The sequence below is a fragment of the Meles meles genome, chromosome 4 (assembly GCF_922984935.1).
Source record: "Meles meles chromosome 4, mMelMel3.1 paternal haplotype, whole genome shotgun sequence".
Lineage (NCBI taxonomy): Eukaryota > Metazoa > Chordata > Mammalia > Carnivora > Mustelidae > Meles > Meles meles.
Window position 1 is genome coordinate 164,534,389 of NC_060069.1, and position 14,321 is coordinate 164,548,709.

Below are 14,321 nucleotides of genomic sequence, written 5' to 3' on the forward strand. Positions count from 1 at the left end.
CAGGGAAATTGCAGATTCACTCCATAAGTCACAACTTTATATTTTTCTTCCTTTTTTGTTTTTTTTTTCTTATCTTTTAGTTTTTAGGTGGTCGGTGTGCCCAGTGTGGGGCTTGGACTTGTGACCCCGAAATACAGAGCCCCACGCTCTTCTAGCTGAGCCAGCAGCCCCGCAGTTTTGTCTTCAGTCTGTGCGTCCAGGGTCTTCCAGGCCCTTTGTCCCTTGAAAAAAAAAGAAAAATGTTGTTGTTTTAAGTAAACTACCACAGAAGTCGGTTAGGATAGTTGCCTTTTTAGTGTATGTAGTAAAATACATGCAATCTAAGAGTTATATTTTAACCACTTTTTAAAAAAGAAAGACTTATTTTTGGGATCCCCGGGTGGCTCAGTCGTTGGAGCGTCTGACTCTTGGTTTTGGTTCAGGTCATGATCTCGGGGTGGTGAGATCAAGCCCCGTGTTGCGCTCTGTGCTCCGTGGGAGTCTGCTTGGATTCCCTCTTCCTCTCCCTCTGCCCCTCTCACTCGTGCATGTTTTCTCTCTCTCAGATGGAAAAATAATTTTTTTTTGAAAAATCTTTTTTTCTTAAAGATTTTACTTATTTATCTGACAGACAGAGATGACAAGTAGGCAGAGAGGCAGGCAGAGAGAGAGGGGGAAGCAGGCTCCCTGCTGAGCAGAGAGCCCGACTCGGGGCTCGATCCCAGGACCTGAGATCATGACCTGAGCTGAAGGCAGAGGCTTTAACCCATTGAGCCATCCAGGTACCCCTGAAAAATAAATCTTAAAAAATAAAAGATTTCATTTTTTTGGTAAGTGATCTCTACACCCACCTTGGGGCTTGCTTAGAACCCCAAGGCCAGCAGTTGCATGCTCCACCCACTGAGCCAGCTGGGTGCCCCCCATCTTAACCATTCTTTTTTTTTTTTTTTTGGGGAAGATTTTATGTATTAGAGAGTTAGCGAGTGAAAGAGCAGGAGCTGGAGCAGGGCTTAGCCCTGGGGCTCCAGGATCATGACCTGAGCTGAAGGCAGCCACTTAACAGACTAAGCCCCCCACCAACACCTCACTGTTTTGATTACTGTAGCTTGGTTATAAATTTTGAAGTCAGATAATTTTAAGTCCTCCAGCTTTGTTCTTTCCCAGGACTGTTTTGACTCTGAATTTTAGGATGGGTTTTTCTGTTTCTGCAAAAAACATCCTTAGAATTTTTACAGGGATTGTATTGAACCTGTAGATCACCGTTAGCAGTTCTAGTAGGTCTTTCAATCCATATGTGTGAAATATGTTTCTGTTTATTTCTCTTCTGTAATTTGTCTCATCAGTGTTTTATAGTTTCCTTGTGCAAAACTTTCATCTCCTTGGTTCAGTGAATTCTTAATTATTTTCTCCTTTTTTGTTGCTATTGTAAATGGAATTGTTTCCTTCATTTTTTCAGATTGCTTATTGTTAGTGTGTAGAAATGCAACTGATTTTTTATATGTTTACTTTGTATCCTGTGACTTTGCTGAATTGATATATTATAATGGGGTTTTTTCTTAATGGAATCTTTGTTTTGTACGTAGACAATCATATTATCTTGGAACATAATTTCAGTTCTTCCTTTCCAACTTGGACACATTTTATGTCTTTTTCTTGCAAAATTGCTCTGACCGGAAGGTCCAGTACTGTGTTGAAGGGAAGTGGTGAAAGCAGGAGTTCTTGCTTTGTTCCTGGTGTTAGAGGAAGATCTTTTAGTCCGTCACCATTGAGTACGATGTACACTGTATGTTTTTCATGTATGGGTTTTATATGTTAGGGTAGTTTTTTTTTAGTATGTTGAATGTCTATAATGGAGGATGTTGAACTTTGTCAGACACATTTTCTGCACCAATTGAGACAATTGCGTGACTTTTTTTCTTCTTCATTTTACTAATGTGTATTACGTAGACTAGTTTGCCTATGTTGAACTATCTTTGCATTCCAGGAGTAAACACTGCTTGGTTAGAGTGTGTAATCCTTTTAGTATGGTATTGAATTCAGTTTGCTAGTATTTTAGAATTTTTTGTATCAAAGTTCATAGGGGATATTGGTCTGTAGTTTTCATTTTTGTAGTGTCTTTTTCTAGCTTTAGTATCAAGGTAATGCTGGGCTCTTGCCATGAGTCAGGAGGCAACCTCGTGCTTCTATCTTTTTTCTTTCAAAGATTTTGTTAATTTATTTGACAGAGATCACACAAGCATATGGTGGGGGGGAAGAGGCAGAGGGTGAAGCAGACTCCCCCCTGAGTGGGAACCTGAAGTGGGACTTGTGATCTCACAACCCTGAGAGCATGACCTGAGCTGAATTGAAATCAGGAGTCAGACTTCCAACCGACTGGGCCACCCGGGCACCCCAGGATCATGTGTTTTTATCCTTTCTGCTGATCTCAGTCTTTGATTGGAGAGATTAATCCACTTATATTTAAAGTAATTAGGGAAAAGGAAGCATATATTTTTGTAATTTTGCTCTGTTTCCTATATGCCTTATATAGCTTTTTTTGTTCTGATTTCCTGCATTACTGTATTCTCTTGTGCTTAGTTGACATTTTATACTGAAATCTTTAAGCTCCTTTTTCATTTCTTTATGTATATACTATAGCATTGTGTGTGTGTGTGCGTGTGTGTGTGTGTGTGTGTGTGTGTGTGTGTGGTTCTGTTAGGCATTACATTCAGAATCCAGCATTATAACACTGTGGTTCGAATTTATACATGCCTAACTATTGAAAACTGTTCCTTTTTAGCTCTGCCCCACCGTTTTTGGTTTTTGTTGTGACCAAGTACATTTTTTTTTTTTTAAAGATTTTATTTATTTATCTGACACAGAGAGAGATCACAAGTAGGCAGAGAGGCAGGCAGAGAGAGAGGAGGAAGCAGGCTCCCCACGGAGCAGAGAGCCTGATGTGGGGCTCGATCCCAGGACCCTGAGATCATGACCTGAGCCAAAGGCAGCGGCTTAAGCCACTGAGCCACCCAGGCGCCCACCAAGTACATTTTTATACCTGTGTGCCTCAAAGCTAATGATTGTTTTATATTCATTAATTTTTTAAGTTATGTAGAAAAAAGCATGGAGTTACAAAGCGAAGTTAATAATACGGACTTTTAGACCATTAACTTTTAAAAAAATGTGTCTTTTAAATCATGGTGAAAACAAAATGTGGAGTTGCAAACCACTGTCATAACAGCACAAACCTGTTAAAAAAATTCATGTATTTGAACAGACAGTGTTCTGTTTCAGGCATACCATCGTATACACTGGCTTTTCTTCTTGTGCTTGCACTTACCTTTACTGAGGTCTTTACTTTGCCACGTGACCTTGAGTTACCACCGTCTGGTGACCTTGTGTTTCGCCGTACACACGCCCTTGCAGGGCAGGTGGAGTGGTCACAAACTCCTGCTTTTATTTACCTGGGAATATCTTAATTTCCTCCTCACTCTCAAGGACAGTTTCGCTGGATGTTGGATTTTTCGTTAACAGGGTTTTTCCTTTTAGCACTTGGGAATATACCGAGTTGCTGTTCGTCGGCCGCCAGAGTCTCTGCGGAGAAACCTGCTGGTGATGTTACTGAGGACCCTTGTGTGTGACAAGTCAGTTAGTGCCTTTAGTTTTATGCTTCTGGTTATCACCTAGCTTGGTGTGTCTCTCTTTGAATTCATCTTTTTTGGGGTTTGTTGAGTCTCTTGGCTGTTTATATTTGTGTCTTTCATCAATTCTGGGACCTTTTCAGTCAGTATGTCCTCAGATACTCTCTCAGCCACCTTTCTCTCGTCCTCTGGGACTCCCACAATGCGTATGTTGGTCTGCTTGCCGCTGTCCCACGGGTCCCTTAGTCTGAATTCACTTTTGTCAGTCTTCTCCTCTTTTTTCCTCAGACATGATCATTTCCATTATTCTGTCTTCAAGTTCAGTTCTTTCTCTTCCTCAAATCTGTCTTTGAATCCCTTTAGTGAATTTTTAATTTTAATTATTTGACTTTTCTGCTTTGTAATTTCTTTTCGGTTTCTTTAGGTTTTCCTTCTCTCCTTTGATATTTACTTTCTTGATCTTCCCCACATCTTCCTTTAGTTTCTCAGATGTCTTCATGACTGTCGTCTTAACGGTTTTGACTAGTAGATCCAACATTGGGTCTTTTTCAGGGACAGTTCTTTTGGGTTTGTTTTCTTCCTTTGAATAGGCCATGCTTTCCTCTTTCCTTATATGCCTTGCGATACTTTTTTTTCTGGTATGTGTTTGCACAATGAACATTTGAGTCTGTTGTATATTTGGAAATCTGAACCTCCTACTTCCTCATAATTTGCTATTTTTTGTTATTCCTTTTTTTTTTTTTTTTAATTGTTGTAGACTGTCTCTCTGCTGAGGATCAGCTTGAAGTTTAACTTCAGGTCTGCTCAGATATTTTCTTAGTTTGCACCTTCACCTGGGCACACGCAGTCACTCTCTCATTTCCTCTCTATATGCAGTTGTTTTTTGAATGTTGTAGTGTTTAATTTTTCCTCAAAAAGAAAAATTCTGCAGTGGGGAAGAAGGACAGTGGCCCTTTCAGTTCTCTGGCGGTCACTGCAGCCGGAGGGGGAGGGGCTGCTACAATGGCTTCCCACACTTTGCCCCTGGGCTGCGGTCAGAAGCCGAGGCAGAGCACGGATGCCCAGTGTTTGGAGGACAGGGTCCTTTTTGCCCACCCGGGTGCTGGAGGCTGTGTGCGAGATGCTCCGTGAGTAGGCACACCCCCGCCTGCGAGGGGCTGGACGTCCGGGGATGGGTAGCCGCTGCTGTGCTAGGAGCTGGGGCTGACCCAGACTGACTCAGCTTACCCTCCAAGCCTCCCCCGGAAGGTGCAAGCCGTGGACAGACTCCAGAGTCGCGCACAGCAGGCACGGTTCTGCCGGTGCAGGTGACCAGGAGACAGATTCCTGCTGCTTCCTGCTCTGCCACCTTCCCAGAGTCCTTTGCAGCAGTCAGCTCATAGGCAAGGAGCTGTCAGCTGTGATTCTGTCTTTCATGGAATTAAAAAAGCTTGAAATCTCCACCCAGGGGCTCATCGTGGAGGCTTCTTCTTAAGTGCTCAGGCAGTTCGAAAACTGGCTTAGAGACAGCAGACAGACAGATATGACTACGTGTAATTCAGTTATTTCACTCTATGCCTGTGCCTTTTTACATGCAGAATGAGGGACGACTACTGGAAGATTGTCAGCTGCGGAAAGTTGGTCTCCTAAGTCAGGTGAAAGAACTTCAGGAAAGGTTGAACCACTTGTTGTATTCTGTGAACTTCCAGAACACCGAGACAGAGGGTTTCAGACTTCAGCAGCCAGGGGCGTCTCCACGTGCTCTAGAAAACGGTTGGCGTGATCATTCTGATAATGGTGAAGAAACGGACAAATCTCCTGTTGATGGGTTTCGTATTGATAAAACCGCGTGTGATCTCATCGACCTCAGTGGAAGTCAGGATCCACTGATAAAAAATGAAATGTCGGATGTTCCCGAGCAAGACCAGGTTGATTTGCAGGACGGGTCACCTTGTTTACAAGCAGGCCTCCACGGTGGCTCCCATGACCTGGCCCATCCTGAGAGGCCTGGGCCCTTGAAGAACGCACTCCGGGCGATGGATCTGTCCTCCTGGAGCTCACCGGAGGTTGTCAGGAAGGACTCGACCCTTGAGCCTGCACCCAGCCTGCCCCTGACGCCGTGCTCGGACGCCCTGAGCTTGGATGCCTCCCTGCAGGACAGGACCGGTGCCTCGCTGCAGGCAGACCAGGTGGAGCTGCTTGGGTACCTGGACGCGTCAGCGGCAGGAAAGGCCTCCAGGTGGGCAGCGTCTCCGTTGGCTGCAGATGGGGCTCCCTCCACTGACTGCCATGTGCGGTGGATGTCTGTGGTAAGTGGTCTTCCCGGGCCACTGCCCTGGTTTGGTGTCGGCAGGTTGCCCAGGCCCCAGCGTGTTCCCGTGGGGGTGTGTCCACAGCGCCTGCGGTATCATAGCTGCAGCCATTGTTGGCTCATCTGCTGACGGGGCCAACGGCCCCGGTGTGGGTATGCACAGCAGTCCCCTGGTCAGCCATGTGTAGGGACAGCCAGCTTTCTGCAGCACCACCCCAGTCGGTTGTGATATGAATAGTTAGAGGACTTGAGGTATTCCTGAAAGTATGTGCGATGCACCAGTCCTGCTCAGATGTGCCAGGCCTCCATGCGCTGACTAGCACAGACTCGAGCAGCGCGGCCCCAAACCCGCCTGCGTGTGTACTTGTCATTCAGGTTCTTTGTCTAGGGTGTGTTTTCTAGATTGGTTTTCAGTTGTATTTCTTACGAGGCTCTGCATCTAATGCTAATTAGTCTCAACAAGTTATTTTTGAGTTGGACTGTGTCTTTCCTTATAGAGTAATATTGAGATTTTGCACGTCCTGGATTAGATAAAGTAAAAAACAAGTTACGGGGAACACGATACCTGAGATACCGTACGCACACTACCACAGAACTGGTTTTTAACCTGAGATGTTTGCTGGTGACTCCTTTAAAGTAGTCCTAGAGAACTGTGGCCAGGTTTGTTTAACTTCTTAGAAGCACATGATTTCAGTGTGTTCCCAAGCGTGAAACACCCTTACTTGGGTTCTGTGTGGGAAAATGATCAGTTCAGGCCTTAGAAAGTTTCCGTCTGGCTAGTTCAGCTCCCTGATGTGATAAGTTGTTATTTTATGACCATTTAAAAATTTGCCTGTTTGAACAGGAGAAAGATGTTGAAGATTTTATCGTAACATCTCTTGATGCTCAAGAAAAGCCCAGAACCTGTCCTCTCGGGTTTGAAGGGAAGAACGACGGAAGTGAAAACAGTGAGTCCGTCTTTGTGGTTTTTGTTTTTATACAGTAAAGGTTTTAGGGAACCGCGGGCCCTCCGGGCTGGTGTTTGCTGCACTGGCCGGTGCCCCCTGGCCGTGCCTGCCTCCGTCTCCTCTGCGCTGAGTGGCACTTGAAGGCCTTGTCCTCTGGAAAACCCGACTGTGCACCTTCAAAACCTGCGCTCCGCACCCAGACCTCCCTGTGGCCCACGCAGCATCTCAACTACACACCCTCCTCAGATTTTGCCACTCGCCCCATCGGCACCCGTCACGGGAGGGGTGCTGCGCTGGCACGAGGCCCTCGGGTGTCCCTTGCTGGCCACCGCAGCGTGGGAGGGAGGCTGTGCCGTGCGGCCGGAGAGGAAGCCCTTCGCCTGCCAGCACGTCCTGCGTCTCGTTGGGGTCTGTGGTGACATCGTCCGCGTGGGCGTCCCTAGGTGTCTGGAGCATGTGCACACTGGTGCCGCGGTCCTCCCAGGGCACCACGGCACGAGGCCTGTGTCCGCTTGGACCCCTTGGTGTCTGCCAGGCTTTGTGCTGATTCCCCGTTTTCGATGGCTTGGTGTTGGGCAGGAGGCTGCGTGGAGCTCCCGCCTGTGCTCTGTTTGTGACTCGGACCCGCTCACCGTAGTCTCCAGGAGTGAGTGTTGCCGCGCCGTCGTTGGGACAGTTGCCAAACCATGACCTCCGAACTTCGGCCTTTCTAACTGGTTTTTCACAAGTCCGTCAGCTCCTGAGAGGTTTCCACTTTTTGTAAGAAGGTCATCACTGACTCACCTCAGTGCTTTTGAAAACGAGACCACAAAGTAAAGTTCGTGGGCGTTTCCGCTTGTGCGGAGTCAACGTCTTATTTTAGTTTTGAGTTATTCCACGTGGTGAGTTCCTGGTCTAACAATCAAGCGGTTCTGCAAGGTGCCTCGGAGCCCCCCGGCCAAACCGCCGTTCCCTGAGGAACACCCACGTTGAACTTCGGGAAATGTGTTGTGGTATTTATTTCTAAATTACATTTGCTAGTTGCAGCAACATGTGTAAACTTCTGGCTGCCAGTTCTCCTTATACGTCCCTTCCGTGTCTTCGTAAGGTGGCCCCATGGTCCCGTCCTGTCCCCACACCACAGTGTTTGTGTTTCGAGTGCACCAGTCACATTCCCACAGAACCTCGGGGACTGAGTGTCCTCTCGCAGACAGCTGGTTTTCCTTTCTCATGGCCTCCCTCCTGCTCTCCGTCATACGTCCTGCCACACTGTCCACGAGCATGGGTGTGCACCGCCCATCACCTTCTGAATGTGCCGCGTCCGCTCTCCGGGTCAGACCCCTTGTCCCTCCTTCGTGCTCCTCATTTAAGTTCTCTGCTCTCTAGAAGCGTTTGCAGAGAAAGCGTGTGTGAGGTGGGTTTTCTGAGAACTTCTTGTCTTCCCAGCGAGTGTGGATAGTTTGGGCTTGGTGCAGACTCGCAGGTGAGAAGTCAGGTTCCCCCAGGCCCCAGCATGTCTGACCAATGTCCCAGAGCCTGGCGTCGCGAAGCACGGTGGCCACCATGTGATTCCACACGCCTGGGTGCGGCCGTCACCCTGGAGAGGCCTTCGTTGCTCCTTGGGCCCTGCCCGTGGCTCTCATCTTGCTGGACTTCTGTCAACCACTGGACTGATTTTCTTACTTTCTCACTGTTTCCATTTCTTTGTACTTTTGTTTCATTTGATAATAAAGGTTCTTAAAAGAAGATTTTAAGAAATTATTCCTGAAGCTTGGAAGCAAATGTTTTCATTTCTGCTGCGTCTTAACTTCAAAGAGCTCTTCTTCCTTTTTCTTGAAAATTCCTTGTTGCATGGAGACTGACTTCTCTGAAGATGTTCTGGTTTTCTGAGGTTTTCTGGTGTTTGCTTTGTTGGATCCTCGAGCCATCTCCGAGTCCCTGTTCCACGCCGTCTTCTGCGCAGCCCTTGGCATGTTTGAGAGCTTGGACCCCTCAGCAGGATGGGTGTCGGCAGCTCCCAGTTCTGTGAGGCGCTGTAGGCCGGTCGGAGAAGCAGCTGCAAATGCTGAGCTTGCTCGTCCCTGGAAAAAGCTCCTTCTGCTTTCCGAGCCTCTGCAAGGCTCAGGGACGTGCCACGTCCATCAGACTCGCTTGCAGCTCCTCTTTGAGGCCCCACCCATGGGGTTTCTGGCATCTGGAATCCCAGACCCCAGAGGGCTCCCCTGTCCAGCCCGGCTGGTCTCAGGGCTGGTCAGACACCCCCGTCAGGCGTGCTCCCCTGTTCCTGGCCAGAGCCTTGCTGCTTGACCTGCTGCCCGCACACGGCCCTGTGGTTGGTACCGTGCGTGTCCTGTCCCCCGTCTCCTCTCCATGTACCTGAGCGGAATCCTGCCGTGTCCTCATCCCTTCCTGGGGTGTGGACGTATGGACCCCACACACGTGTGTCAACCAAGGCGCTTCCTGCGGGAGCCCTGTGGGCTTGGGGTCCTGTCTTTGGGGGATGAGGAAACCCATTTGTGCATCTCTTTAGCTGAGAGACCGTTAAGGCTTATGTTGGAGTCGTGGGTTTACATGCCAAACATGCAAAATATGCTTTTTCTTAATGTATGTAATTGTGTCATTGTACAGACTTATAAAAACGTTTTTGCTCTCTTCGGTGCTCTGTGGATGTCTTCAGGAAGGGGCGTCCCGGCCGTAGCTCTCCCGGGTGCTTTGGGGCCTCACGCAGCACCAGGAAGCGGGGTTCTGGCCACACCCCTGTCTCTGCTGAGTGTCTGCCCCCTGGGTCCTCCCCCAGGAAGGCCGCCAGGGGATTGTGGTTTGACTTTGACCTTGTGCCGTGTTTTTAGGTGATGGCTCGGGATTTGGAGAGAGACTAAACCAAGGTTCGGGAAGACTCGAAACCTCCACTGCTAGTCCTGCGGTTCCTCCTCCCACCTCTGGAAGGTTCCGACAGCGGCTGGAAGCCATGAAGGAGAAGGAAGTCCATCCGAAAGAAGTGAAGGTGAGGGCCGGCAGGAGCAGGGCGTGCCCTGTCGACGGGCCTCCATTTGCGGCCGCCGTGAGTGCTGCGTGGCGGTACGGTGTTGGGCGGGGTGCGTCCTACCGCCCAGGCCTCTGCATTGGCTCGGGCTGCGCTCTCACCGACGTCTCCTGTGAGTGTTTCCAGAGGGAGCCAGCTGCTGTCCTGGGGGGCGTGGGGACAGGTGTCCCAGGTGAGATCCTGGCACAGCGGGCTGGGGGAGCCGAGGGAGACTCGGGCTCCGGGTTCCCCAGAGGAGGGAGGTCCAGCGCGGCCCGCACCTGCTGGGGGCCTGCAGGTGCCAGGGCCGTAATAAATCACAGAAGGCAGAATTAGGGTCAGCCTTCCTGAACTGAGTGTAGGTATCAGAACGCATGATCCTCTGTGGGGAAGTGGTTGTGGGTTTTGTCTGGTTCTGGAGATGGACCTCTCGCCTTTCCTGAGACAGCTGTGCCCTGTGCTCGCGACTGGGTTGCCTTTTGCCGGCGCCCGCAGGGACCCGAGCTGCAGGGTGTGGGCAGCGGGGCTGTCCCTCCGGGCCACCGTGCGGAGCCCAGCTGGCTTTGCCGTGGAAGCTGCTCCTCGAGAGGGAGCGTCCGTCCCGTCAGAGTTGAGTAGAGCGCTCTGCCCTGCTCGCCTCCGTCTTCCTGGCGGTGGCTCTGGAGGAGGGAGCTTGTCTGCACGGCTAGCGGCGCGGGCATTGCGGACGGGCAGCCTCCGGCCCGGCCCAGCGGCTCCAGCGGCTCACGTGTGTTCCTGCACCAGACCAGAAGCTTCCTGTGGGGCGGCTCCAAGTGCACACCGGGGGGCCCCGTGAGCCCACGCTCGCTTGTCCCGCTCCTTCTGCCCCGTCGGCGCGCTGGGCTCCTTCTGACCCACCTGCCGCAGCTCTGCCGGCCCTGCGCGCGCCTCCCCGAGGACCCGGTCACGCGGCCCCCTGGTCACAGAGCAGGGACCCTGTCCTGCACTCACGGTCGCGGTGGGAGGACTCGGTGCTCCGGGCTCAGCCAGGGCGTCGCGGGAGGAGGGAAGCCGCAGTCAGCGTGCCGCGGTTCCCCTCGGAGCCGGCGTGTAAACAAGCTGCGTTCTGGTTGGATCGACGCGTGACCAGGTGTGAGTCTGAGGTGTGCGACGTGAGCACGTGGCATGGCGACCCCGCAGAGCGGTCGGCACGTCTGCCACCGGCCGGAAAGTCTGTGGCACTTCCCACAAGGTCTCTTTCCCTCGCCGGATCAGCAACCGTTTCACGTCACACCACGGACACAGACTTGGCGGAATAAGGAAGTGGAGCGATGTCAGCATCGTGTTGTGCTCAGACCCGGAGAGCGTTTACGTGAGTGTCGTCGACACCAGTGTTCCTGCAGTTTCCGGGGCACAGCTCGGTGGCTTGACAAGTGTGTATGTCCCACGTGCTGCCCCCATGGGCCACCTGTCCTGTGACGGCGCTGTTAGGGTGCCCTCCGAAGACAAGGGTTCTTTCTAAAGGGTTATTTCAGAGTGCGGGGGCCAGTGTGCGCAGCGTGGGGGAGGGGCAGGCCCCCCGCTGAGCAGAGAGCCTGACGTGGGGCTCCATCCCAGGACGCTGGGATCATGACCGGAGCCACCCAGGCACCCTCGCACTCCTCGGTTTTTTATGTGACATAAAACATTAAAGGCACGTTTCTTAGCAGCTGTAAACCAAGCAGCGTCACAGTGGAAGAACTCGTAGTTTCAAGGAGTGAATTCGGAGGTTTGGACAGTTCTGTATACTTAGGCTTTGAGGTTTAACGCTCGGTGGTTAACAAAGAAAACACAGAAGCCCAGTGAAGGCCCTGGAGCCCGCTCAGGAAGTGGCTGAGACTGTCTGCGGGCGAGCGCGTGTCTGGGGGAACCGTGTGGACGTGGTGGGAGCCGTGTGTCTGCAGGGGAACCGCGTGTCTGCGGGGGAGCCGTGTGGACGTGGTGGGAGCCGTGTGGACGCGGGCGAGCGTGTGTCTGCGGGGGAGCCGCATGGAGGCCGGTGAGCGTCAGGAGGGCAGCTGTTAGTGCAGCTCTTCATCGGCCCCTCAGAACCTGCGACTTTCCTGTTTCCGAGTGACAGTGGACAGGAGGGGTGCCTGGGTGGCTAGGTCCGTTGAGCTTGGTGATCTCAGGGTCGTGGGATCGAGCCCCACACCTGGCTCCTCCTACTCAGCCCATGGTCTGCTTGAGATTCTCTGTCCCTCTCTCTGCCCCTCCCCGAGCTTGTCTGCACGCTCCCTCGTTAAAAAAGAGGAGAGCACAGAGGTATCTTCCAGTAGGTTTCTCAGCACATTTTCCTTTAAGTTTCTACACTGTTTCTGGAGTACGAAGCCGCCGCACTCACCGCGAGGGACGGCGGCGTCAAGAGAAGCCTACGCTCCCGTCCGAGCTGGCCCCAGACCTCCCGACACGGCAGCCGTGAGCGGGAGTGGCCCCGGCAGGCGCTGAGTTTCAGCACCACGGTGTGGCCTCGGCTCTGGGTGCCCCACAGCCAGGAGTACTGGGGGCGCCCAGCGGGCACCAGAGGCCGTCGTAGGCCGGGCTCGGACATCTCCGGGGCTTCTCTGGAAGCAGCCGCGAGCGGGGCTGTGGGACGGGCCCTGGTGCCGTGGTGCTGGGGGTGCTGTGCGCCAGCGGGAGCTGACACGGGCTCGGCGTGAGGGGTGGACAGGCAGGCTCGCAGGCCGTGGCGACGCCACGTGTGGAGGGGCAGTCCCAACAGCGCAGGTCCCGCGGCGGAACGCCAGTCCTGAGGGTAGGGCTCAGCAGCAGACCCGGGGTCCTGTGACATCCCCGAAGGGCTGCAGTGGCCTGACGGGCAGCTTCGCTGGCGGGATGGTGCAGGCCGCGGCCCTCTGTCCTCACAGGCGCCCGTGGGACGCCTAGCTGCGGGTGAGTGCTCCCGGAGGAGGGGGTGGCGGTCGTCTGCCGCGCGGGGGGCTGCAGACTCGGGGACGCCTCTCATGTCCCCACAGCAGCCGCTGTCTGCACTGGGCCATGGCACGGGAAGTGTGGCAGGAACGTGACGTGTGGTTGGGTTTTTAGCACTTCTGTGTTGGTGCCCCGCTGCTCTGGCTCTGTCGTTAGGATCCCAGCCAGACCTGTTTCTGCTGAACTGGTCGTGCTCTGTCCTAAGCCTCTTCATGACTGCTTCCCCCACAGAGGAATTTTACCGTGCGTTTACTTACTTACTCATTTTTAAATTTTTTTTTAAAGATTTTATTTATTTACTTGACAGAGATCACAAGTAGGCAGAGAGGCAGGCAGAGAGGGGGATGCAGGCTCCCCGCTGAGCAGAGAGCCCGATGCGGGGCTCGATCCCAGGACCCTGAGATCATGACCTGAGCCGAAGGCAGAGGCTTAACCCACTGAGCCACCAGACGCCTCTCGCTGTGGTGTGGATCCGTATTTCCCTGATGAGTGACGTTGAGCATCTTCCCATGTATTTCTTCGCCGTTGGGACGTCTTTCTCGGAAAAGTGTCACTTCATGCCTCTGTCCGTTTCTTAACTGGGTTGTTTGTTTTTTGGGTGTTGAACTTGGGTTTCTTGGTTTTTGTTCTTGTTTTTGTTTTTCTTCAATTACTTGGGAGAGAGCAGGCAGGCAAGAGGGAGAGAGCCGCAAGCAGACCCTGCGCTGAGCCTGGAGCCCGATGTGAAGCTCGATCCGAGGACCCCGAGACCATGACACGGGCTGAAGTCACGGGCCGGACACCGGGCCCACCCAGCCACCCCCGCTTCATTGCTACTTTCGTTCTTCCCTTTGAAGCATCTGTTAGTCTTCCTTCCGCGGAGGTAGCAGCAGAATGTGCTCCTTGAATGAACCTTCGTGCGCAGCAAGGGCCGCTCGGGTTACTTCGGACCCTGTGTGGGTCCTAAGCTGGGGGCAGCTCTGGGGAAGCCACTTTGTTGCTCTGTCCGTGTCTTTGGGCAGGAGACCTGGCCAGTGCGTGTCCCAGAGTCCCGGTGCCGTGAAGGACCCGTTCTCGCGTGTGTGCAGGGACTTGCCTGGGCGTGGGCGACCCTCTCCCTGCTGCCCATGTCTGGGTCCTGCTGTAGGCGGCGGAGGGCCGGAGTGGCCTGCAGCGGGTCCGGGGCTGTGTGCAGGCGCCTCACCCCTAGGGGAACCCAGGGCTCCTGTGCGGGTCCCTGCAGCCTTCTCAGAGCGTGGCGGCTGCCGTCCCGGGAGATCTGGGGCATCTCCATGACGGGCCCTGGGAAGTCGGCCCAAGGCCCTGCCCTGCACCGCGCCCAGGCTCATGGAAGGGGTGGTAGGGGACGGTGTCCCTGGTGCAGGTGCTGGTGGGGCGGGGGAGGGGGGAGCGCACATTCTCTTTCCAGCTGGTTTCCTGGTGGGGTCTGAAGGTCGGTGGAGGGTGGGGGGGTCATTGAAGAATCTCGCAGAACCGCAGAACTTGTTCTTGGGTTCAGAGGTCGTGGAGAGCTGTGCGTACAGCCCTGGTGAGCGTTCCTGGGTGCTGGACCA

The 14,321-nt window shown here is 52.9% G+C and overlaps 1 protein-coding gene across 10 annotated transcripts in view; it reads left to right on the plus strand.

Moving 5' to 3' along the window:
- Positions 1–14,321, plus strand: part of PCNT (pericentrin) — a 119,439-nt gene that overhangs the window by 81,866 nt on the left and 23,252 nt on the right. For 9 of the 10 annotated variants that reach the window (XM_046002472.1, XM_046002474.1, XM_046002479.1 and 6 more), the window contains exons 31-33: positions 5,177–5,887; positions 6,734–6,836; positions 9,665–9,819. In XM_046002472.1, coding sequence (XP_045858428.1) covers positions 5,177–5,887; positions 6,734–6,836; positions 9,665–9,819 — 969 coding nt within the window. The remainder of the gene's footprint in view (positions 1–5,176; positions 5,888–6,733; positions 6,837–9,664; positions 9,820–14,321) is intronic. The other variant, XM_046002478.1, reaches the window with a different exon arrangement.